Source organism: Schistocerca americana, chromosome 3 (genome assembly GCF_021461395.2).
Source record: "Schistocerca americana isolate TAMUIC-IGC-003095 chromosome 3, iqSchAmer2.1, whole genome shotgun sequence".
Lineage (NCBI taxonomy): Eukaryota > Metazoa > Arthropoda > Insecta > Orthoptera > Acrididae > Schistocerca > Schistocerca americana.
This window is the reverse complement of record NC_060121.1, coordinates 405,209,170-405,234,559: the sequence shown is the minus strand read 5'-3', so window position 1 is coordinate 405,234,559 and position 25,390 is coordinate 405,209,170. Positions and strand designations below refer to the sequence as shown.

The window sequence follows — 25,390 nt, the reverse complement described above, 5'->3', positions numbered from 1 at the left end:
GATAGGTAAACTCCAGTGGAAGTCTCTGCAGGAGAGACGCTCAGTAACTTGGTACGGGCTTTTGTTGAAGTTTCGAGAACATACCTTCACCGAGGAGTCAAGCAGTATATTGCTCCCTCCTACGTATATCTCGCGAAGAGACAATGAGGATAAAATCAGAGAGATTAGAGCCAATACAGAGGCATACCGACAATCTTTCTTTCCACGAACAATACGAGACTGGAATAGAAGGGAGAATCGATAGAGGTACTCAAAGTATCCTCCGCCAAACACCGTCAGGTGGCTTGCGGAGAATGGCTGTAGATGTAGATGTAGGCGGGCTACCTCACCCATCACCTTGGTGCGAGCGCTACGTTGGAGATAGAAGTTAGGCTGATCATCTAAACCAGCCCAAATATTCAAAAATCCATTGGGATATTAGGCCTAGTTTTATTTCAGGTTTTACGCAAAAACATTTCGTAGAAGCTTTATTTAATGTTACACCCCTAACATTTAATCACACATTTGGATGTTTGTGTTATCGTTGTGGCCTTCAGTCTGAAGAAGGGTTTGACACAGCTATCCACGTTATTCCGTCCTGCGCCAGTCCTTTCATTTCTGCGTTACTACTGCAGCTCGTACCCATTTTACACTGCGTCTGCACTTTCCTTTGCAATATGGCTCAGTGGTAAAGTGCCGGACTACAGATTCGATCCATACTATTTTTATCTGCCACTTTTCTATTCCTCACCTCTGTTAACGTTTCTTAATCCGAAGAATTCCGATTAGTTCCACGTTAAACAGTGTGTCCTCCTGAAACTGCCTGGTTAAATGTGTTCAGATTTCCGAGGAAGGCAACGGTACACCACTTCTAACAGGACCGCGCTTAGTAAAGCACTGCGCTGTGTAAAGCAACACTCGGTGATGTTGGTATGTATAGGGCGCTTGACGACAAGCTTCTCAGCACCCTTGCTACACTAATTGGACCTGATTCTTTTTTATTTTGGCCAAAATTTAAAAAAATAAATGGTCATGCTCAGCCACCCTATTATACCATCTTTCACTGGCACTCGATTTTGATATAAAAGAGCGAAAGACTTATACCTCAAATAATTTATATTTAAAATACACGAACTATAATCGGGTTGAAGCCAACACTTGGGTTATTAACAGCTTTACTTATTGATATCGGATTCAGTACTAATTAGAGTCAGGCTTGGTAGTCTACTTTGCGACAATGTCGACCTGAGGCAATTTTTTTCTTATTATTTATCAGCAAAACTGTTTTTTTCCTGTGAGTTACCGTGACTGATAATGTTAGGAAAACTGTAAGTGCTATCGATAAATTAGTAAATGCTGAAATTAAATTGTCTGAATATAAGTAATACGGTTATCTAACAGGATTGTACAACTGCGAAGGAAAATTGTAAATTACCTATTTCACTAAAGAGGTTTTTTGAACAGTGTCAGAATGTAGCCGCTGCCCAATAAATTAAGAAAATTTGAACAGACTGCTTCTTTTTTTCAGTGGAACTTATTTACAGTTACGTATGTTTTCTAGAAAGCTGCGTAGTTTTCATTTAAGAGTTCGAAACTTTCGTCAAATTTTGTTGTAGCGGCATACAACAAGTATTAGTAAAAATTATTTAGAGATATGATTTTGGTCCGCTATCAGCGAATCTATAGCTTCAGAGATTTTTTTTTTTTCTGTGTCAGCGCGGGAAATTCTGTATCCGCATTGAGGTCGACTTGCTACTAATTCGTCTTCTCTTGAGATATCATTTTGATCATGTCTGAAAGAACAGTAACGAATTTTTGTAAAACATTGACGGTGTTAATTTTTGTGCTCAGCATTCCGCTCCCCTGGACTCTGCGCTGCCCCGGGTTTGCTCACAGTATGTTTGAAAAAATCGCTTTAAAGGTTAACGCGAACATCTTCCACGTCAGCTAATAGTGAAATTATAACTATTTCAATCTGGAGCATTTTTTATCACTGAACTTTCTGGCATTGCATGACACATAGTAGCTTCCAATAAAAAAGATAAAGAGAAACCAAATATACTTACAAATTTTCATAAATTGTGAAAACATAGTGCGGGTTTTTCATTACTGATGTTTAGCAAAAGCGAAGTGTTTCTGTAGCTTAACAGGGATATTGCAATTTATCTTTGTTTTAATTGCCATTGTTCATATAATTTATTATAATTTATTGCGCTGATGCCTAAGTTCATAGCGTGTTTATATACTACAGCAATTCTTCGTTAGGACTTTATTTACCGTTTGTCATGGATCATTAGTTATTTAGTGGGTATTAAATGCACAAATGCGCTGAATTCCACAAATTTGAAGATCGGGTCATTTTTGAATGAAGATGATACTGTAAGGTAGAAGGAAACGATTTCTTCGGACACGTTTTCTTTTAGAGCATAACGCACGAGTCAGGACAGCTAGGTGGCTAAAGATATTCATGTGGCCCACGATGAACATAGAACAGGGGAAAAGACAATAACAAAATGATGGTAATTTCAAACGGGAGCTGTTGTGATATTTGCTGCTCGCTCTTGCACAATAATGAGTGCCTTCCGAACAGTTTAACACGAGAATCAACTGGACGATCAACCAGCGTTCCACAGATACGGTCAAAGATCAAGCGTGTCGATGCCGGACGCACTACATAATAAACTATGGAGAAATGCGCTTAATGATAACTGTAAATCTGCTCACTCGTCGCCCGATAGGTTGAACAGTAGTGACCAAACCTATTGGCCTATAACTTTTACCTGCATACAAAAACTGTCAATGTTAAAGGAAGAAAGGAAGTGCTGTGCAAGAGCACGAACAAGAGTGTCCATTTACAGGCGACGATATTATACGATTCATGGAGTAAAGAAACTATAGTGTAACAGTAACTGTTTCCCAGAATTGCCTTGCGGCTGGAATGAGGAGAAACGGTTGAGCAGACGGTATCGAGAGTGGACTCAATGTTCGCACGCCGCTAGTATGACAGGTACCGCCGTCCAGCACCTTGACTGCCATAAGAAGTTTACATTGGACGCACTCTCCTGGTCTAGCGTTCTCAGAATTCCTTGTTTTCCTTTCTGCATTCCTGCAGAAATCCTTCGGTGTAGGATTCATGTCATATTCAATTCTAAATCAATGGACTGCTATGGACGTGAAATCGAAAAACGATTCCAGAGCAGAGAGAGATTCAGCGACAACTGCCCAGAATACTTCCTTCTTTTGCGGTCACCACTCATTAGACTGGTACGATGTGGCGCAGCACGATTTCCTCTTTTGTACCAATCTCCTCATGTCGGAGAAGCTCTAATGCCCAATGTCGTCACTATTTCTTGTGTATCTTTCAATATTTGTCCTACTGAACAATCTCTGCTCTGTATAGCTTCTTCCAGTATCATGGAAATTATTCCCAGAGCCCTAACAGTTGTCCTCTCGTCCTCTTCCCTTTCTAATTAGCGTTTTCTGCATATTTCTTTCTTCGTCAATTCTGTGGAAAAACCTCCTCACATCTTAGCCTATCACACAAATTAATTTTCGATCTCCTTTTCTATACCCACATCTCAGACGTCTTTTCCAGTTTTCCCGGAATCATTGACTCATTTCCAGACAGCGCTGTGCTCCAAATTAACATTTTCAGGAATATCTCTCAACTTGAGGCCTAGGCCTATGTTCTATTCTGAGAAGAATCATTTTATTTGTTCTAATGCGCTTCTCATACCATTCTTGCTTTGTCCATCATGGGTTATTTTGCTTCCAAGTTAGCAGAATTTCTTCATCGCGTTCTCTACTACGTGGCCCTCAATTTTAATGTTTAGTTTGCTATAATCTCATTTCTGATCTACCTCTGAATACGTCTTTGTTTCTTTCTTCGATTTAGTCTTTTCCCGCATTCTGTGCTCACTAGCCTGTTCGCTCTATTCGGCAGATCCTGTAACTCATTCTCTCTTTCACAGAGGAAAGCAATGTCATCAGCGACTCTTAGCATAATATTTTTTCGAGTCTGATATTGATCCCACTTCTGAACAATTTTTTTTAAAATTCCTTCCTTGCTTGACACACTGTTGGGAAGAGAAATGGAAGGCTACATCACTGCCATACACGCTTTTTCATCCGAAAATTCTTCTGTTGATTTACAACATACTCCGTAAGCCACTTTACGGTGCATGGCGGAGTGCACACTGCCCCACTACAAGTCATTTCCTTTCTTGTTCCACTCGCAAATAGAGAGAGTTAAAAACGACTGTCTACAAGCGTCTCTACGAGCCCTAATTTCTCTCGTCTTATCTTCGTGATCCTTATGCGAGATGTACGTTACCGGCAGTGGAATCTTTCTGCAGTCTGTCTCGAACGCCGGTTCTATACATTTCCTCAATAGTGCCTCGCGAAAATCGACGTCGACTTCCCTCCAGGGATTCCCATTTCAGTTCACGAACCATCCCCGTAATACCTGCGTGCCTATCGAATCCAGCGAAACAAATCTAGCAGCACGCCTCAGAATTGCTTCGGTATGTTCCTTTAATTCGACCTGGTTGGTATCCCAAACAGTCGTGCAGTACTCAAGAATGGGTCGTCCTAATGATCCATACGGCGTCTCCTTTGTGGATGAGCTGCAGTTTCCCAAAATTCTCCCAATGAAACGAAGTCGACCATTCACCTTCCCTACTACCAATGTTACCTGTTCGTTCCATTTCATCTCACTTTGAAACGTTACGCCCAGATATTTAATCAATGTGACTGTATCAAGCAGAACAGTACTAATACTGAATTCCAGAGTTACATGACTGTTTTTCCTACTCATTCGAATCTAATTTCCTTTGATACTCAAGTATTATTACCAGAATGAGATTTTCACTCTGCAGCGGAGTGTGCGCTGACATGAAACTTCCTGGCAGATTGAAACTGTGTGTCGGACCGAGACTCGAACTCGGGACCTTTGCCTTTCGCGGGCAAGTGCTCTGCCAACTGAGCTACCCAAGCACGACTCACGCCCCGTCCTCACAGCTTTACTCCTGCCAGTATATCGTCTCCTACCTTCCAAACTTTACAGAAACTCTCCTGCGAACCATGCAGAGCTTCTGTAAAGTTTGGAAGGTAGGAGACGAGATACTGGCAGAAGTAAAGCTGTGAGGACGGGGCGTGAGTCGTGCTTGGGTAGCTCAGTTGGCAGAGCACTTGCCCGCGAAAGGCAAAGGTCCCGAGTTCGAGTCTCGGTTCGACACACAGTTTTAATCTGCCAGGAAGTTTCGATCTGAAATATCTTAAACCACCTTGCTTTACGAACGCCTTTTCTACGACAAAAAATCCACGACAGTGTTTTGATTTGTTAAATCTCACTGCGTAATGTCAGAACTATCTTTATGGTGCCTTTACTGCATCTAATAAGAAACTGATTATCTCGTAACAGTTCCTCTGTGCTGATGAATTTCTGTATACTCGTAATCCAAATGCATGGACGGAAAGGGCATGATGGTAGCGTTGGGCGTACGTAGCAACGCGTTTTTCAATACACTTGCAGCATGTTTTCGACCGGTAGCCACAAATGAGCACCGGAAATTAAAGGAAATGAGAGGGACAGCTGGGCGGTGAGGGATCAGGAACTGTCAAAGCCTCCGCCGACCCGCAGCCCAGCAAACGAACCCACACACACACACTTACACACACACACGCGCGCGCGCAGCCGTTATTAGTGGTCTTACAACAGACTAATTCCTTTCCTTCTGAGGTCACGGGTCACCTCTACGAGCAAGCGGAAAGTGGCAAAGTGGCACTCTCCCAGGCTATCCTGCGCAGGTGCGTGGGAAGTTACTATGCGGGTGCACTTTCCGCCATAAATACCAGCTACAGAAAAGGATAGCATCTGAGGCTGAATATTCAGTTGAGAACTATCCTGCAGTTAATTAACGCTTCTATTCTGTTAAAGAGCCTCGCATGTTCTGACACTGGTCTCTCTCTGATGTATTCGTCACACATACAACACACAGTCCATATCACTGACTAAGGGAACTAACCAGGAAATCTGTAATCTAAAACTGCGGGAGTGTTTTCGATATTCACATTGGTGGTGGTGGTAAGCTCCTATGTGACCAAACTGCTGAGATTATCGGCCCCAGGCTTACACACTACTTAATCTAACGTAACCTAACTTACGCTAAGGACAACGCCCATGCCCAAGGGAGGACTCGAACCGCCGACAGGGGGAGTCGCGCGAACCGTGGCAAGGCACCCTAGACCACGCGGCTGATATTCACGTTCTTTATCACGCACATGAGCAGATTTTACTGAGCTGCACTTACTACCCCAAGGTGAAATGTTGCCACAGCCTGTTCGGCTTCCATACCTTTGAGTATTGGGGTACCTTCTTCTATACAACAGCTTTCTCAGCGAGTAACTTGACAGCTCCTATGACTTAAAAAGTTTGTATTTATCGAGCGACCACATAACTTTTCTTGGACCCTGTCGTCTCCCATTCAAATCTCCATCCAAGTTAACGCACGGCTTATTGGCTGTGCGAGTAATTACAAATCAAAAATACCTCAGTTTCCTTTTATTTGTAGTCAACGTGACGCCATAACGACACATCGCCTCCATTGCTTAAAATTTACTAACTCACAGTGGTGTGCGTGTTTAGAGATATAAAATTAATCAGCAGCATGAACGCATCGGTATGAATAAACTATTAAGTAACTAGAGATGATAAATAATTAGTGTTATCACCTCTGAATGGTAACGATCTACCATCTCTTTTGTAAAGCGTGGTCTAGTTTCCTCGTTGACGTTCACTGACGTAGGCACATGATGAGTCAGTTCGTGGCATTTTCATTATATAAAGTATAGGATGATCAAAACGAATGGCAAAGAAGAAAATCAAGAAATCACCGCCAGCAGCTAGAGGTGGTTTCACAAAAGTAGGTAGAACGACACTGTAACTGATCTGGTAATTTTTAATGATTAAAATCGTTGTGGCCGGTAGGGTGTTTTCGTCAAGACATTCAGTTTAGTCTGCAGATGCTAACTGTAGTAGTGTAATAGGCACCACACTCGGGATTTTCCACCAAATGAAAAGTGCACTGGTTTTCTTTATCCACAGGACGTTCAGCGATCAGTCACGCGATCTTATGTTTGTACCAGTCAGCAGAACTACCCGAATTACGACAACGGCTGCTCTGTGATCGCTAAAGCGCAACCAGTCTGCGAATCTGTAATTACCCTAGCATGTTTTTTTGTTAAAATAACATCACAATTTTTGCAAAAGAAAAATCTATGAAATGCTCTGTCAAGTGGCTTTAATGTTTTGTTATTTTCTCGTTTCCTGGTATCGTACTTAATAACCATTTGGTACAATGTAAATAAGTGCGCAGCAGAAGCAAAATAATGGCTATATGAACACGTGAGTAAATCGTGGCGGAGGAAACTTTTAAAAGTGAAACCTGAAGCAGATTTACGAGGTTTCATACGTGCCTTTCAACGTAACACTCACCGAAGTAATGACACCAATTAAAGAAAAATCTCAAGAATTTAATTATGTTCATCTTTTGGATCGGCAGCTCTTGTCTTTCTTTCCGTGTCTGCAGTTAAATTTAGGTTATAGGTCCCGCCTTTATGCAAAACACTGTTTTTTTCTTTCTACCCAAACACGTTTCGGCATCTCTGTACCATCACCAGTGGGTTTCGTTTATTGAAAACGTGATTTTAAATTATACGGATTTGCAGGACCATCTGTTTGTAGAACGAATGAACGCCGACGGGGTTAGGAAACACAACAATATAGTGCTCACCTAGTTTTGCGAAGTGAAATGGCGTTTATAAAAATTTAAAATATGTGTGTGCGGTGCCTCAGAAAGCAAAAGAAGGAGAATTAGTCAGAATAAAATATGACAAGGTATCAGTGCAGGACACCATTTAGAGGTCCTGCAAAACCACGTAATGTAAAATTGCATTTTCAATAAACAAAATCTGCTGATGATGGCACAGAGGTATCCGAAACATGTTCGCGTAAAAACAAAAAAAAACTGTTTTTGCATAAATACAGAACCTAATTTCATTATGTTTGTGCCGCAAATAATGCAATGGATCAGCAGACTGAAGAATATTATAAGAGACAAAGAAGGAACCGAAACCCAAAAGACGCTGTGCAATGAGTTACGACAAGATTCTACCTTTAGAATAGCTTTAGTTGTACGACAGAGACGCCCTCAGTGAAACATTAGCTGAGCTAAGCCTCTGATAGATGCAGCACGGTAAAAGTTTTGAACATAACATCTAGAAAGCATACGTGGCTTGTAAAATGATCAGTAGCTATAGACCGTCTAATCCGCGCCACACTACAAACGAGATACCGCCTGAAATAGATTCAGCAGTATACATGAAGTGCAATTTGGGCTTTATAAGGTTATTTCACAATGGACATCACGTAACGGAACGGAATGTCAAACGTTCGACGCTGCGTTTCGTATGGGAGTATTCATTTAGACCATCAATGGAGCTGGGTGTCACCGTCAAGGATTCTCAGGAAGAAAGTTCTGGAGTAGACGTTCGCAAATACTTGAGGTTTACCTATTCTCGCTAGGACTCCTCACTTTACTGCAATGACTTACGTCTTTGTGTCAGCCGAATATTTATTTTATTACTTGTTTCATTTTCGGGACACGCTGTGAAGGGATCGTGACAAATCTGCTGCAAAGTTCTCACAAAAAAAAAAAAAAAAAAAAAAAAAAAAAAAAAAAAAAAAAATCAAATATCAGAAGGCAAAAATTGATTGACGTTTTAAAATACCTGAATAAATAAAGTCTTCAGTGCTACTGAATAAGAACATAGAGAGATAAAAAGGCTTTCTGATGAAAATAGTTTTAGCAGTGAAAAAGTCAGCTCTGTTGAGGAATAAAAATACAGATGCTTGTCGGTAACTGGCAATTAGAAGGAAAACTTTAAGCAGACATCATGTTTTTCTTCGACGCATTTTTTGAGGGGTTTGAGTGAATATTTTTGTCGAGAAAATAAATGTCGATATTTTAAAATGGGTATTATTCCTCCAATTGTACATGCAGGTATTCGAGGGCCTTAGCGCACTACTTCCGTGATTGGCGGAGACCGGTCTGTGTCGGATCGGACCAGCCTCTTGAATTAACGACCCTCCAGCTTGGATGTGACTTTTGGGCTGTTTTTCACATCGAAGTACGTGAATACCGGGCTGGTACACGTCTAGCGACAGATACATGCAACGCCAGCATACATAAAATATCCTCACACTCAAACATGAGATGCACTCCAGACGTAGGCAGACGGGGTACATAGATTCTGTCCCAGTGGGAGTCGTGACGTGAGCAACGCCATACGGCCACCAACTATCACTAACACTGCCGAAACCCGTACAACGGTGCCGAAACCGTAGAAAAATGGGATAAAGCAAAGTGAAAGAAGATTATTCGTACTTCCCTCCAGTTTGAACAAACTTGCTGTATGATCTACGTCAGAAACGTGAATTTTGGTTTGGTCAAAAGTTACTACACTGCTAGTCCCTTGACGCTGTTACTAGGTTAATTTTTTGTTACGCGACTGTCCTCCATTACCATAACGCTACTTTCACCGTACTGTACGCTGGTGAAAGAGGTGACATTACGTTGACTTCCCGTCTAGTGTGAACATACGACCATTTGACGGTACTTTTTCATTACGTGACGGGCCATTGCCATTCAGTGTGAACGAGAGCCTTTTCAAAGGACTGATCACCTATTGAGCAGTTTGGACACAGGGTATAATATCCAGAAGTCGGCGAGCAGCCTTTCAGCCAACGTGCGGGAGCGAATGAGAATTCCTCCTTGTGTAAACGATAGGCACACATGAGCAAACGACGGCCGCTAGTGTCTGGTGCACATTCCCTTCTGTTCGTTCTTGTTTTGCTGCTTCTCTGACTTTTGACGACCCATCAAAGGAAATTCTTGTTGACATGAATTGCGCTGGCAATGGAGCGGTCCGAAGAGAATGTAGTGTTGCTGATGGAAGAATATAGATAGTACTTGCTTCTGGTATCAAAGATATTCACAGGACACATGATGATGGAAAAGAATATGACAACTAGAGAATTGTCCAGGCACTGGAAGATACAACAGGGAACGTGAGAAAGACAATAACGGTGAACTGAATGAATAAGCACAAACTCTGTAATTCTTTTTATTAAAAAGGAAACGCGCAGTTAATTTGTTGAGAGTAAACAAGTGCGAACATCTATGTATTAACGTATGCTAATTAAAATTAAAATATACCAAAGAACTGATCATTCTCGTTACGTTCATGGTATTTGTAATAACATGGCTGATTTAGCACTGTTCCATTACAGATCTCTGATGATAAATAAAATTTTTTTATCCGAGATGACGTTATCTGCCCTCTAACAAACTAAGACCTGTTTCGTTAAGTTATCTATGTAATAGGTCGTATGTACATAAATCATATTTTTTGACATTAACTTCCGTACACGTAGCTATTTAAATAAAATCCTTGAAGTGCTTCGCACTTGTCACTGCAAAAATTAGAAACTTTCTGATATAAAGTAGCTATTGAAATGCGGAACAGTCACTAAGATAAACGCCTCTGGTTGTCAAAAACTAGAAAGTAAATTCTACCCTTTTTCCTAGTTATGTTGCCCGTTAGTAATTAGTGTTCTGCTTTTAAATTTCCTTCTCAATTGTAATGAGGTACCAAGATTTTGGACTGATGCTAAGGAAAGCAGCAGCTGAAATTCAATGTTAAGTCCACTTCCGCCACGCATTCCACGTTTACGTACAAATCCAAACATCGAAATTCCTCCTTTCCCACGCCACTTTGCCTACTTCGTCGAAACCAGTGCACGCGCCATGCAAAATAATCCGTTCTGAATATCAAACGTTTATATTGTAGCTCTTACTATATAGTGTTGTGCCCTATGTGCCGATTATTAGCGCCAAAAAGCATCAACGCAACAATCGTGGGCTATGTTAGTTATCTCTTCCGTTTCCTGTACTGTAAACGCTTGTTTGCAGGTACAGCCGAATTGTTTGCGAATGCCCATTCACGTATGTTCGCTTCCATTCACTCCCTTGTAAAGGGGGTTTTAAAAGTGTTTGCTTACATACTCCCTGGTTTAAAAGCCGATTAGACTACCAGCCAACGATTTAGACAACTGTTTACTCCACCACGAATTACATTACAAGCACTTTAAGTGGGTCTCCGCGATTATTTCTTGTTGAATCGGAAGATGTACGATTGATGTGACTTACACTAAATCCCTGGTGCCACATGTTCCTACTACTTTGTTGAAACCTTAGATGTCTGAACCAAGGTTGATCAGTTCTAATTAACCTAAGATTACTAAACCCTCGTAAAATTTACGACTGCAGTTGCGACCAATTCGCGGTTGCCGCCAATCTGGTATTGTCGTATAGGGTGTAAAGTAGGACATTTTGTACATCTTTTGTTTGTGACATACCCTTAGAGACCTTACAATTGTAATTAACTAGAGAATGAACTATAAAGTATGAAATCCTTTGATGAAATCAGTAAAATTTACGATGTTTAGTAACAATGTAAAATTATCCCCCCCTGGTGTTTCAGGGTTAGTAAATTTAATGGCAGTCGTGGATGGTATAAGCCCGCGTGTATTCGTGTTCCTACGGTTTAAATAACTTACACTGTAGTTCAGTGGGAAGTTGTGATGGCACGAGGCATTTGCTTCCTTGGATGGGGCGGTATACTGTATTCGAACAGGAATACGATTGCCGGCGCTTTAATGGTTTACGTACAGTCGGTGTCGGGAAACGCTGAGGCGCTCCTCCTCGCACTCATCCAAGCAGCAAATTAGGTGCTTTGTTGCCCCAAGTCGAAAACAAGAGGCCGTGTCTGCTGACTTCTTCGTGAAAAATGCACCAGTCAAGGCAGGCCTACAGCACGACTCTTCGTATCTCGAAGGATCCTACAACGAAGCATTAAATTCAAAGAGCGATTCTTTGTTAGTTATTCGTACCACCTCGTTTGATAACGTCGACCACGTTCGCACTCGGGTTATACTGTTTCTCTTAACCTGTCACGTATGAAGAGGAACACCGAAACGCACCTATTAGCTGTGGCACGACGTTCTTCCTCCGACTATTGGACCGACTTATCCATACAGTTGTAGGGGGACTTATAATTTGGACTCCGATCTATGGTGCTGTTTAGCTTTTTCATAATTGTCAGGGCTTATGAAAAAATCCTAGAATCTATCGGCGACTGACTCTTGTTTGAAAGACGCGCCTTTGGATATGTTGTATTAACATTTAACCACTGATACGGATCCACACCCCCGACAACAACACTGTCAAAAACTTAAACCGTGGTGCAGTTGTAACGGCAGGTGCTTACACGCTCTATCAATATCTGATACTGACAAGGGAACGTTTTCCTTGCGATTGGGCACGCTGCCACACCATCGGTGACTACGGACATGTGTCAATATTTTTTCAGCTGCAGATTATGTTTGGATGTTGGATTGCGTTTAGAACTTGAATTAAAATAAACGCAAAATATGGTACTGACGACACCATTCACGATCACCACAGAAGCGCACTGCCGCGTTCAGGAAGTTGGCGGCAAAGTCAAACACGTACAAAAGTAAGGTCATTTTTAAGGAATTTTCGTAGGCAGTTTTACAATATGTTCATGAAACCGCGCTCCGATACCCGTTTTCTAATGTAGGGCTAAAATGCACCGCAGCGAATAATTTGGATTTATGCTTACGCCCTGACATAAACTTTATAACTGACACCAAATACACAGGAGCGTAAACTTAACAAGAAAGTTATACTGGAAAACCACATAGCTTTTGAAGTAGATGGAACATGAATGACTCTGCAACTGAATTTGATGGATATAAATAGAAAATATCAAGCAACACCACTGATTTATAAATCATTTGGAAACACAAAAGCGGTTAATGCACACACGCACAAAACAAGTAAAACCCCGATGGTGGTGGTATAAAATAGACAGAAGAAGAAGAAGAAGAAACAGCGCTAAACATTGTGGGGACTTGCAACAAGTTCACTGTATCTGCCGACATGGCCCAACCGTGAGAAGACGTAAGACTACACAGCGCAGAACGTTCTCTACGCTTAGGTAATGTAGCACCATTGACTATAACAGCGCTTACGTGGTTTTGCGTTCATATTCCCAACATGTCTACAGCAATTCGTGGTCATACAGTGCTACTAAAGGTAGAGCGGTACATATACCGGTATACTTATAAGGAGTGCAATCGGTATTACACACTTTAAGAGTATAGTAATCTACGGGTTCAGTCGGGTAAGCTAACGAAAAAAAGTCTCAGTTTCACAACAATGTATCTCAAACCATATTCAGTGGCAGGTAGGGAATACTGCGGTCTTAATTTAATGAGATCGTTCGCATGCACAATCTTACAGCGAATATCCCGTAGTGGTACCTGAAAATGTAAGAGAGTAGACTAAATCATTTGCCATTAGGTTCACATGATGATCTTCTCAAAGCTGTAAAGTTTCCGAATACATGACACGTTGTACTGTAACTCGCTAAGCACACATTCGCAGTGGTCGAACATTCCACGGATGTAGCTGACAATGGCGACAAGTCTCATCACCGAAATAATGTGACCGTTGGACACTTTGAACCGGCAGTACACCCGTGGAATGTTACATCAACAAATACGCCAGGACCAACTGAAGAATCACACACAGTCGCGGTATTCATCAGTAAGAGCGCCTCTTCTCTTTGAACGGTAACCGAGTGCTGAGCGTCCAAACACTACATTGTTTCCGTTCGTGCTACGGCGAAAGAGCTCTTCACGAACGCACGGTTTTCAACAGGATCTGCTTCCAGTTTTAGAACATACGGTCAGTAGGCCTATTGTGCAGCTACAGTTATTCACAGATCGCGAAATCTTACGTGTACGTAATTCTCTCGGAAGACGCAAACTGTGTTATAGTAATCGTAGCCACCTCCTCGTGCTTCAACAGCCTTAGGAGAATACAGTGACCGTAAGCGAAATACATATAATACGTTTTTCAAATTGGGTTCATACAAACGGTGTCGTAACCAATTCAAAGTGTTTTCTTTGTTACTACATAATACACTGAAAAGAGATGACCATAAAAAGCTTTAAAATAAAAAAGTCCTGTGTTTTTCTAGAGTTTTTATTGTGGCAATAGACATTTCGCAATCACACCTTCATCATCACTTCTCTTGATATATAAGGACCTTCACTGCGATATATGTGAACTTTGTTGATTTCTTTTGCATCTGACATCAAAATCAGGCAACTCCACCTTATTCCACACGCACAGATTTCAAAGATGACTCTACAAGTTTGAAGAAAAACAAAATCACATTTGATAGTGACTGACTTAAAAGTCGAAAGCGGTTATGCTACCTACAATTTGCGCTATCTACCATCTGCTTGACCCGAGGTTGAAAAAATAATAAAACAATCGTTATGAAAAACTTGTCTGTCAGGTATGTTGTGGTTGATAACTGTGCAACCTACACACGAAGATTATACCACTGCCGTCCAGGAATTCTCGTGTTTTTCTGTCAGAACGTACACTCAGAAATTTGGACACACATCCTTTGCTGTACAAGAATCAGTAGAGGTTTTCACCCCTCCAATTTACTGAACATTTGCAGCCTGAACTGGAAAAAAACTGCCTCGTGTTGGAGAAGCATTTTCGCATTACATGTCTCAACTCCGGCAACAGATAGCGAAGATAGGTTAATTATTTACATTTTATTGGTGTTAAATTATTAACCCCAAGGACACCGCAATTTTTATGCTTCTGTTGATACACTGTGAAGTGTTCTCATACGTGGGGATGAACGAGTAAATATCGTATCCGTACATCGGCCTTTCGTTAACTCAGGAGTAAACCAATAAAAGAGAAGGTAACGCGTGACAGCGTACGCGACTTGACGAAACTGAAATACTTCTGCAAGGAAAGCTCTCCGTATGCAAGCTAATCATGGTAATAAATTAACGGACGCAAGACTTCAGTTACCAATATCTTGAGCGATTGCTTATACCCGTCGTGTTATACTGATAACCAGGAAACACGGTGCGGCAATAACTGTTATGTGCAAGACTACCGTTTCTCGTGTGTTGCCCCAGTCTGTAGAATTTTGTCCTAAGGTCGAAGCCTGCCTCTAACACTGCAAACGTTAATGATGCTCGAAGCAGAGGATCCGGTTGTTCTCGGCACACGTTACCCTCGCGCACAAATTCTTGAAGACACACATGGTCGAAAACACTGCCGTGTTGACGCAGAAATCGCCGACACTGCACGCACTCGGTCGCAGACACTCACCTTGGAACGGGTAACCAGCGAAGCAGGGGCGCATCGTGCCGAAGTTGGTAACAGTCATCTCACAGCCCGCCAACGTCGTCCGCGCTCCCGTGACACACACCGGCGACAGTTCGGCTGCTCCCAGGCCAGCACGCTCCAACGTCACGGCCGCACGGCGCGCTACTGACTGACTCCCGCGCGGGACGCCCACGCGTTTTCTACGGCGGGGAGTGGGGCGAGCCACCGCGGGGCCCCGCCGGCGCGCTCCGCGACTTCCGACCACGCCTACAGCCCCGCCAACGCCCGACCAATTGCACTCTAGCTCCGCCCCACTTCCGGCGGCGGCCCAATCGCGGGAGGTTTGGGCGTGGCGACCCCCGCTCCCGGCCGAGTCTCGCGGTGGGGGAGTGGGAGTAACGCGCCAGCCGCTTCCTAATTGCGTGTTCGAAAACATCTGAAGAGCTACCGGCCACAATTAGAGCAGCGAGCTCGTAATGACGGGGGCGCGCGATATGAGATGCGCCTATTTCCACGCTACTCCGGCAGCGCAGGCCGCTATTACGCTAGCACAAAGGGGAGCTACTCCACACCGACTAGTATTAAAAGCGTATTTGCATTTGATGTATGACGTTTCTTTTACGCTCAAAGCGCGTGTTGTGGAGTCAATGGCCGTATATTTTCTGATTCGTTGCGTCTTTAAATAGTGGTTTCATACGGAGATACATAAAATTAGTGGATGAGCGGAAGAAAACTGTGAGAGTTCCGGTCATGTATATTTTGGGGCGCAGACGAACAAGTGGAATGAACTGTTGAACGCCGCAGGTAGTCTTCAAGGCAAAAGTTTTTCCGTAAAGCCACGATACCGATTAATCGGTGAAATTTCTTTCAGAGACGGCGAAATATGTGGTGAAATGTGGAAGACGAATCACACTGCGCGCAATAACTATTGTTGCTGCTTAATATTATTTACTTTGACTAACGGAAGGGAACGGACGACAGCTTACTACTGAAGCATCAACGAATCATCCTTGGAGGGAAGTGTCGGGGCTAAGAACTGTAGAGCCAGGCGAAGGATTGTCAACAATAAGCAGGTTCAAATGGATGTCTGTTACAGTAGTTACGCGGAAATGTAGAGGCTCGGGAAGGATAGACTAGCGTGGAGGCATTCGTTGGACTGAGGACGACAACAAGAACAACAGCTACAACAATCATAATAACCACAAGTTACTGTGTTTCTGTAACTGAAGTTCAATTAAGAATTTCAGTTGGCTCTAAACACTGTGGGACTTAACATCTGAGGCCATCAGTCCCCTAGACTAAGAACTACTTAAACCTAACTAACCTAAGGACATCACAAACATCCATGCACGAGGCAGGATTCGAACCTGCGACCGTAGAAGCAGCGCGGTTCCTGACTGAAGAGCCTAGAACCGCTCGGCCACAGCGGCCGGCCTTTCAACTAAGATGTTCGTTTCTTCGTTAAAGGTTAATGGAAATAATTTTTTATTTATTTTACCTGAATACACAGTCGAACTAGTGTCAATAACGGCCATCTGTTTTCTTTTTTTTCGTAAAATAATGAACAACCGCCTTTAGTCACAATCTTGATTTTATTTCAGTGCACGAAGCAATTACAGTCCTGGGGGCTCATCTTCAGGTGCTTTGACGGACTACTTCGATTATTTTGCCAGATTCAGGTTAATTCTCGTCCTGATAAGATTACAATGGTATATTACAAAGCTGGTAAATTGCAGATTTAAGTATACAAAACTAATACAAACCGAAACATTATTTTTGATTTCTGTTAGTTTTGTGAACTTAAATTCATGATTGTAATCTTACCAGAAGCAGAATTCACGATGTTTCTGCTTTGTGATATACCATTGTAATCTTACCAGGACAGAATTAACCTAAATCTGGCAAAATAATCGATGTAGTCCGTCAGAGCACCTGAAGATAAGCCCCCAGGGCCCGAAATGCATCGTGCATCGAAGTAAACTCACGACTGTGACTGAAGGCGGTTTTTCTTTATTTTACGAAACTAATACAGTCACAGAAGAAACACTGAAAAGCATTCGCGCCGAGTACGTGGATGCGCCGGGGCTCGAACACCCACGCATAATCTTGTGGATGCGCTGCACCCGCAAAATGTTTAGTTTGGTAAAAACAAAATAAAATAAATATTTCTCACTAGCCATTGTGTAACGGTAATAATAATGAAATATTAAAACACTGAGATGGAAGTTAAAATTTCTGACCTCTAAAACAAATCTGTTTGTTTCAGATGTCTTCATGCAAAGGCAACCATGCAACATACTTCCCAGTTGCTTGCCTTTCTCTGGCCAAGTCAAAGGCACTCCCCCGAATAATAGTCGCACTATACTGTGAATGGAATCCCGTCTTTTCGGCTTTCTTACATGTTTCGTTAGAAGTGACACGCCACAATATGCCCACTCCATTCGTCAACAGTTGTTAATTAAAATATCTGCTGGCCAATATTGAGCAATAATAAATAATAATCTTAGATACATGGAACATCAACAGTTATTTACTTATTTATTTTAATATAACAGCGCTAAGCTTTCAATGAAACTGTTTTCACGTAGAATCTGGATTGTTACTTATTTGTTTGTTGAGAGAATGCCCTTGAAGGGCACGGGAGCTTCAGCCATTGATGTGCACCCACAGAAATTTTGGAAAGTCGGCACCCTTATAGTGACAGAAGCGGATAAAACTAAACTGTTGTTTTATTTCTTTTTTCCTATGATTCAGAAACTAAGAACATAGTTTCCAGAATGAGATTTTCACTCTGCAGCGGAGTACGCTGATATGAAACTTTCTGGCAGATTGAAACTGTGTGCCGGACCGAGACTCGAGCTCGGAACATTTGCCTTTCGCTGGCAAGTGCCCGGCATTAGTTACAGTTTCATAGAAGTAGTGATTTCTTAAGAGAAAATAGCATTGAAAGAAAATTTATTGCAATAACCATGGGCGTCTGAAGATATTTTCTCAGAGGAGGAAAGATAGTTTTGATAATAACTGATTTGATGAGTTTGAAAATGTGCCGCGAACAAAGAACAAAATGTGACAAGAAGCACACTAAACTTGTTGCATGCAAAAGTATTTTTAGATTGCTTTGGAGCCAAAGCGGCAGGCATATTTCAATAGCATATGCAAAGACGTCTCTTTATGTTATTAACATAAACATGTATGCCACATGTCTGCTTCAATGATCTGATCGTAATTTGATTAACTTCAGGGTAGCCAACAAGTTAAGGAATCAAAACTAGAAAATATTCACAAAAAATAGTTTATTCACACTCCCATAACGTTAGTTTGGAACCGAGAATTAAATACCTGAAACAGGAAAAAGAAGTCAGAATGACTGAGAAAATCATGTTGGAGATCAACAAGAATGTCACGTTGCTACAACTGGCACAGAACACATCCTCCTCAAAATCACTTGTTAATTCGGTTTTTTCATCTGGTTCATCATTAAATTAGAAGGCGCTATACCTGGTTTTATTTTTAGGTTTAATGAAGAATTTGGATGGTGTCATGATGATTTATGGTGGTTATGAGTTGTATCACATCTGATTACGATTTCAAAGTGTAAGTGCTCAAAAATGGTTCAAATGGCTCTGAGCACTATGGGACTTCTGAGGTCGTCAGTCCCCTAGAACTTAGAACTACTTAAACCTACCTAACCTAAGGACATCACACACATCCATGCCCGAGGCAGGATCCGAACCTGCGACCGTAGCGGTCACGCGGTTCCAAACTGAAGCGCTTAGAACCGCACGGCCACCGTAAGTACTCAACTAGTTGCTTATGTTGTCAGTTACGCTTACTATTTTCATTTGTGATGACGCACTGAGCCTTATTTCCGTTTTCTATTGTATGGAGACGCCAGATATGGCTATTAACTTCTGAAAACGGTTGTGCAATAAATTTTGGAGTAGTGAAGCTGTGTGCAATCATGACTTTTCAACATTTCCTAAACGCTGAAAATCATCGCATTCTTAAAATAATGCCCATTGTCATTGTATATTTGACATCCACTGCTCGATAATGGTTTCTTCCAGATTTGTCCAACACATGGAGAAAGGACTATTGTACGAATCAGGAGAATACATTCGCCTCCACGCACTTTGTAAGTCTCGCAGTGTGTAAATGGAGACGTATAGCCCACTTTAGAAACGTGTAAAGTAAAAGACGCTTTGCTGACTACGACCGCGATTGCAATTTACATTTCAACACAATCAGTGACGCACTGTTGTCTGCCATTTCTTCCGCTACTGGACTCCGAAGCATCTTGGTAACTACTCTAAGAGCAGATCTACACTCGCATATCATTATTTGCAGAGTATGAAACAGTGTTTTATCAGAAAACGTTTTGGTTTTATTTTCTCGTCGGTTTTGGTCCATACGGTCATCATCAGATACATTTGTCATTATAAACTAGTACAGTAAAACAAAAACAAAAAGCTTGTAGCCAGGACAGCTCCCATCAAATGATGTAAAAACGTAATAAAACTATAATAAACGAACACAGTTATCCCGTGGCGTAATCATCAGCATGGTGCATTTGCAACAGAGAGATGGAATGACAGACACGTGAGTGGTAAAATGAACAAAAATCGGTTTGAGATAACGCATTGTTTTATATTCTACAAGTTTTACACATCAGATCGCTGTGTCGTTCACTGAGGTTATGCCACATTTCATCGTATTTAATTAGGTCGGTAGCCTACAAGCTGAAAGTGAGCTATGTTGAATGCAGTTCACTTACAAAGAAACTCTTTGTATTCTTTCCATTCACACTAGATGTGGTATATTTTACGTATTTTCACTTAGTTCACCACAATTGTAAACATTAGTCTTTCAAATCAGCTAGATTCTGTAGTTTCTCCTATTTGGCTAAGCAAAAGTTTATCCGATTTCTATCGCATGTGTAACACATCTTATCTTTATCCGACCTACAACTGAACGTGGTTTGGGGTCCCATCTCGTGTTCAGTCAGTTGAAGCATTACGTCGCTGATCATACTGAGACAATACTGTATCGTTAGCAGTTACTGTGTGACTTGAGATTCTATGACAGTTTTTGTCTCTTGCTCTCTTATACTTGCCTCCCCCCTTCCCTCACCATACGCACCCACCCACAAACATACACACACAAACCTTGCAAAAATTTCTGGGAACGCCTATGGAGCTACAGGTAGTGTTATGGGTACTAAAGCACTAGGGTGTTCAAATCAGCCTTCGGTTACGGGAGAGGTTTACAGTACTAAAATACAGCGCGTATTTAAAGGTGATTCAAACAAATATCGTGCTCAAATATTATGTTTCAGCCCACAAGGACGGCAAAGATCAGAGCATTCTACAGCACTACGGAAATAAAAAGAACCAACGATGAAACGTAATATGAAACTGAAATAGGACGGTGACACATGTATTTAATTTATTCACATTTATTGAAGGTGTCAATTTAAATGTCCTGCCTACTGTAGGTGGTACAAATAACTATTGCATAAATTGACAGTGATACAGTATACTTAGAAATTTAAGCTCTTGTTCAGCTTTAGGTAATAAGCTCTAAGAAAGAAATAATTGACACCGAGACAGTAGGTTGGATTTCAAAAGATCTGCACGGAGAACGTGGAAACAGCCTCATCCAGGACAACCATCTGCAAGCATCGAACGCTTGGTTGACCTGTTAACCTGCATCTATCTTTTGCCGCTGAATGCGCCTACATAAATTTTTCTTTTTACGACGGAAGCAGGAGGCAGGACATAATAAACAGTGAGATCCCCGTCAATAAATGCCGCATCATGCATTACATTTATTCTGTGCTACTAAGACATTGCTACAATAGAATCAATTTAAGTAAACGCCTGACAACTGGCAGACTTCTTAACAGGTTTCAACTGCGAAGCGCAAACGGCTTAGGCGAAAACAATAGCCGTCTATAGAGCTGAGAAGAGGCGTTACCATAGAGACGTTTACAAAATCGCGTTGTTGGCACGCGGATCAGCTGCGCCCAGCGTGCAGAAACTGTCTGGGATCATGTTTCTTAATCTGGATACTGTATTTATAAATTTGTATATTATGGGTATTCCTTTGTACGACTATTTCATAATTTGAAAGGTGTTTTCACGAATATATGGAAATGAAATTTTTTCGGATCTTCACTGCAGAAAAAGTTCATTTTCTGTTTTCGTTTCTAGCCCATTCACTACTCCAGACGTAAATATACGCTAATCGTTTCAGTGCTCCAGACGTATATATACTATTTGCTATAAAAATACTTAACAGCGGTTCCCTGCTACAGTCAGTCGTATAGTTACGCATAACTCCGACAATCGGGCCAGCGAGTCGTAATTGTTGCGCAAGTATGCAGTTTAATTGTTGGAATACTAGGAAACACCTGAACGACTATTGAATGCTGAAATCTCTTTCTGCTGAGTTTATTCGTATCGCTATATTACTTAGTTTGTGTGCGGCCGTTTCGGCGTTACCGAATAAAATGACTCGACGTTACCGTCCGTTTACAGACGATGAGTTGCTGAGTATTCTAAACCAAAGTGACGACGAGGACATCATCATGCCCAATCCAGCTGATTATGGGTGGACAGATAATGAGGACGACGAGCTGGCAGATAAATCTGTCACCACAAATATAAAAAAATTTTGTGAACCAATGAACGTTGAACCAGTAAATGCAGATACAAATTTTGATGTTATCGTCGATTCTTTCTCCGATTCCGAGGAAGAGCCGAGCGTATGCCTGAAAAATCTCCTAAGAAACACAAAAAAGTGTATAATTCCGATAACAGTGGTTCCGGTTACAAAATCGTCTATTTAGATGATTCATGTACTGTATACAACTGCTTCCAAGTTTTTTTTAGCCAAGAAATTGTGAGCTACATAGCTGAGCAATGTTATTTGTATTATGAACACCTTTGCAATGATGCCAGTGAAAAATGAAGACTGCGACGTTGGAAAAACACAAACAGTGACGAAGTTTACTGTTTCCTTGCTGTAAATTTTCTGATGACTCAAGTGAGAAAAAATGAAATAAACAGTTATTGGACCAATGATCAGTTACTGTCTACTCCCATGTTTGCGCAAATCGTCCCGAGAGATAGATATCTTCTGTTACTTAGAATGTTACATTTTGCTAATAACACTAAGGACCCTGGAGATGACAAAATCTGGAAATTAAGTCGAATTGTGGATCACTTAAGAAAAGTATTTCCAGGTGCTTTCTATCCTTTTAAAAATTTGTACATTGACGAGTTTAGTCTTCTTCAAGCAGCACATTCCTTCCTAACGCCACAGATTTTGTGTAAATTTTTTTGTGTTATGTGATTGTGAAACTGGTTATATTGTTGACTTTATTATTTATGTGGTTGCAGCAACAGACGTAAAAAAAGAAACTGACTTTGGTGTAAATGTTGGAATACCTGGAAGCATTGTTCTCACTTTACTTGAACGTTACCTTGGTAAAGGGCACACATTATATGTTGACAATTGGTAAACTAGCCCAAAGTTATTTTCTTATTTGCATGACAGAGTGTCTAATGCCTGTGGAACTGTGAGAAAAAACCGCAAAGGCATGCCTGCTTTATCAAAAAAACTTAGAAATGGCGAGATCGACTTTATGTCAACAGATAAACTTCTTGCTCTGAAGTGGCAGGACAAGCGGGAAATGAGGATGCTTTCAACTCTTCATACAAGCGAAATTACAGCGACTGACAAAATTGACAGAACCACGAATGAACCAAAATTAAAACGAGCTTGCATCGTAAGCTACACTGAAAATATGGGGACCGTCGACAGGAGCGACATGATGCTAAGTTCAGTAGAATGTGTACGAAAAACTGTAAAATGGTATAAAAAAGTATTTTTTCATTTGGTGGATCTGTCTCTGCTCAATGCGCATGCAGTATATAAAACTCAAATAGGATGAAATATTTCAGTATCTGATTTTCAACAGAAACTTATCAAGGAGATGCTAGAGATTCACCACAAACCGCAAACAGAGGGACGTCGTGGAAGGAGATCGGCTGATGGTGACAATCCCTTACGCCTAACCGAGCGCCACTTTATCTCGCTAATCCCAGGAACTTCAAAGAAGAAGGCCGCCCAGAGAAGGTGTATTGTAAGTGCAAAACATGATAAACGAAGTGACACAAGATACATTTGTGTAAAATGTAATGTGCCTTTATGTTTTAATTTTTGTTTCGAGAGATTTCACACTTCGAAGTATTACTAATGTAATATATTTTGTAGTTTTTTCTCCTAATAAAGTACCTTTTTTGAACAAAAGAAGACTTTCTGAACAAAGATTTAAAAAAAGGAAACGATTTACACCGACAATACTGGATTTTGCGTCTCATTTTTATCTCAACAATAACGGTAGACAGCTGCAGTCGTATATATACGCACCGGATGAAAATAACGCGCACAGGGCGGGAGCCGCTGAGAGTAAATGAGCAGAGAAAGGGGTAATAGAAAATTGGTAATATGAATACACGGGCAATTCCAGCTTTGTCAGCTAATTGTTCTACAATTATAATCATCCGATCTATTACCCTTTTTGCAAACAAGAGTGACCTCTTCTGTTTTCCATCACTGGGGACTACTCGCTCGACAAATGTGAGCTAGGAAAGGAGCTAATTTCGTGGCGTATACAATGTGTAAAATACAACTAAACTTTCTTCGGGCCCTGCTGTGTTTTCCCTGTAGTAGTTTTAACTGTCTTTCGATATCGGGGTGCGTAGTATCTCTTATGTTTTCATTACTCACTGAGCCCATATCATTATAAAATGATTCTTGGACAAATAGTTACCGGTAATGAACTATTGCAGATAATTCACCGGTAGTGAAAATTCAAATTGACAGAACACATAATGGCTACGAATATTTTTTTCACAGAAACTGTGATGCCGGCTGGACTCGCAACCTGTGATTTATGATGGCAGTGTCTTTTGCGATTCACCTTTTCTGTTGATTGCTCACGACGCGATGACGGTTGCTACATCACATTAGTAAAAGGACGACTTTTCATTTCTTACGACAATACAGAAGTGAGCCACCAAAGTACCGCCAAGAGGAGAGGAAACCAGCTGTTTAGTTTGTACGTAGACGCTTGTCTAAAGTAAATGAAACGAAAAAATAACCTTTTGGCATCATAGGTTGTCTTATTTCCATTATTTAAGTTTCGGATAGCACGTATTACACACTTATCTATCTCTATGAAGACAAAAAAAAATCGTACGCAGCATAGTGGAAAAGGCCATTCGAAATCCAGGTTCAAAAACTACTTTGCACTTCAAGTCGGAGTTTCCCTTCAAACCCATCCTAAGCCTAAATCTTTTTTGTTGGCTGTTATCAGTGTCTTGTCTAAGACATTATATGCTGTGTAACTATTTTACATATTATCCCACGCAATTCAAGCGCAGACTATGTATTATCCATTGTGATAACCATGTGCCGGCCAGAGTGGCCGAGCGGTTCTAGCCGCTACAGTCTGGAACCACGCGACCGCTACGGTCGCAAGTTCGAATCTTGCCTCGGGCATGGATGTGTGTGATGTCCTTAGGTTAGTTAGGTTTAAGTAGTTCTAAGTTCTAGGGGACTGATGACCTAAGCAGTTGAGTCCCATAGTGGTCAGAGCCATTTGAACCATTTTTTGATAACCGTGTAACAATAACACAATGGTTGATTTAAAAATCTCTGCGTCAGAATTGTTGAGAAATGTTGGCAACGTTAGGAACCATTTGATAGTCAACCGACCGTGACCAAAAGACAGGAAGCTTTTACGTCGGTGTATAAATGACAAGCAAAGAAATATAGCCGTAAGTGAAACTTCCTGGCAGATTAAGCTGTGAGAACGGGGCGTGAGTCGCGCTTGTGTAGCTCAGTTGGTAGAGCACTTGCCCGCGAAAGGTCCCGAGTTCGAGTCTCGGTCTGGCACACAGTTTTAATCTGCCAGGAAGTTTCATATCAGCGCACACTCCGCTGCAGAATGAAAATCTCATTCAGGATAGCCGTAAGTCTTTTAC

At 41.4% G+C, this 25,390-nt stretch overlaps 1 protein-coding gene across 1 annotated transcript in view; it reads right to left on the bottom strand.

Moving 5' to 3' along the window:
* LOC124606116 (protein gooseberry-neuro-like) overlaps positions 1–15,488 on the bottom strand; it is a gene marked incomplete at its 3' end in the record, with an annotated part of 141,136 nt that extends 125,648 nt beyond the window's left edge. The window contains exon 1 of the mRNA XM_047138080.1: positions 15,339–15,488. Within this exon, the coding sequence (XP_046994036.1) occupies positions 15,339–15,396 (58 nt within the window). The remainder of the gene's footprint in view (positions 1–15,338) is intronic.
* Between the last annotated feature and the right edge of the window lie 9,902 nt (positions 15,489–25,390).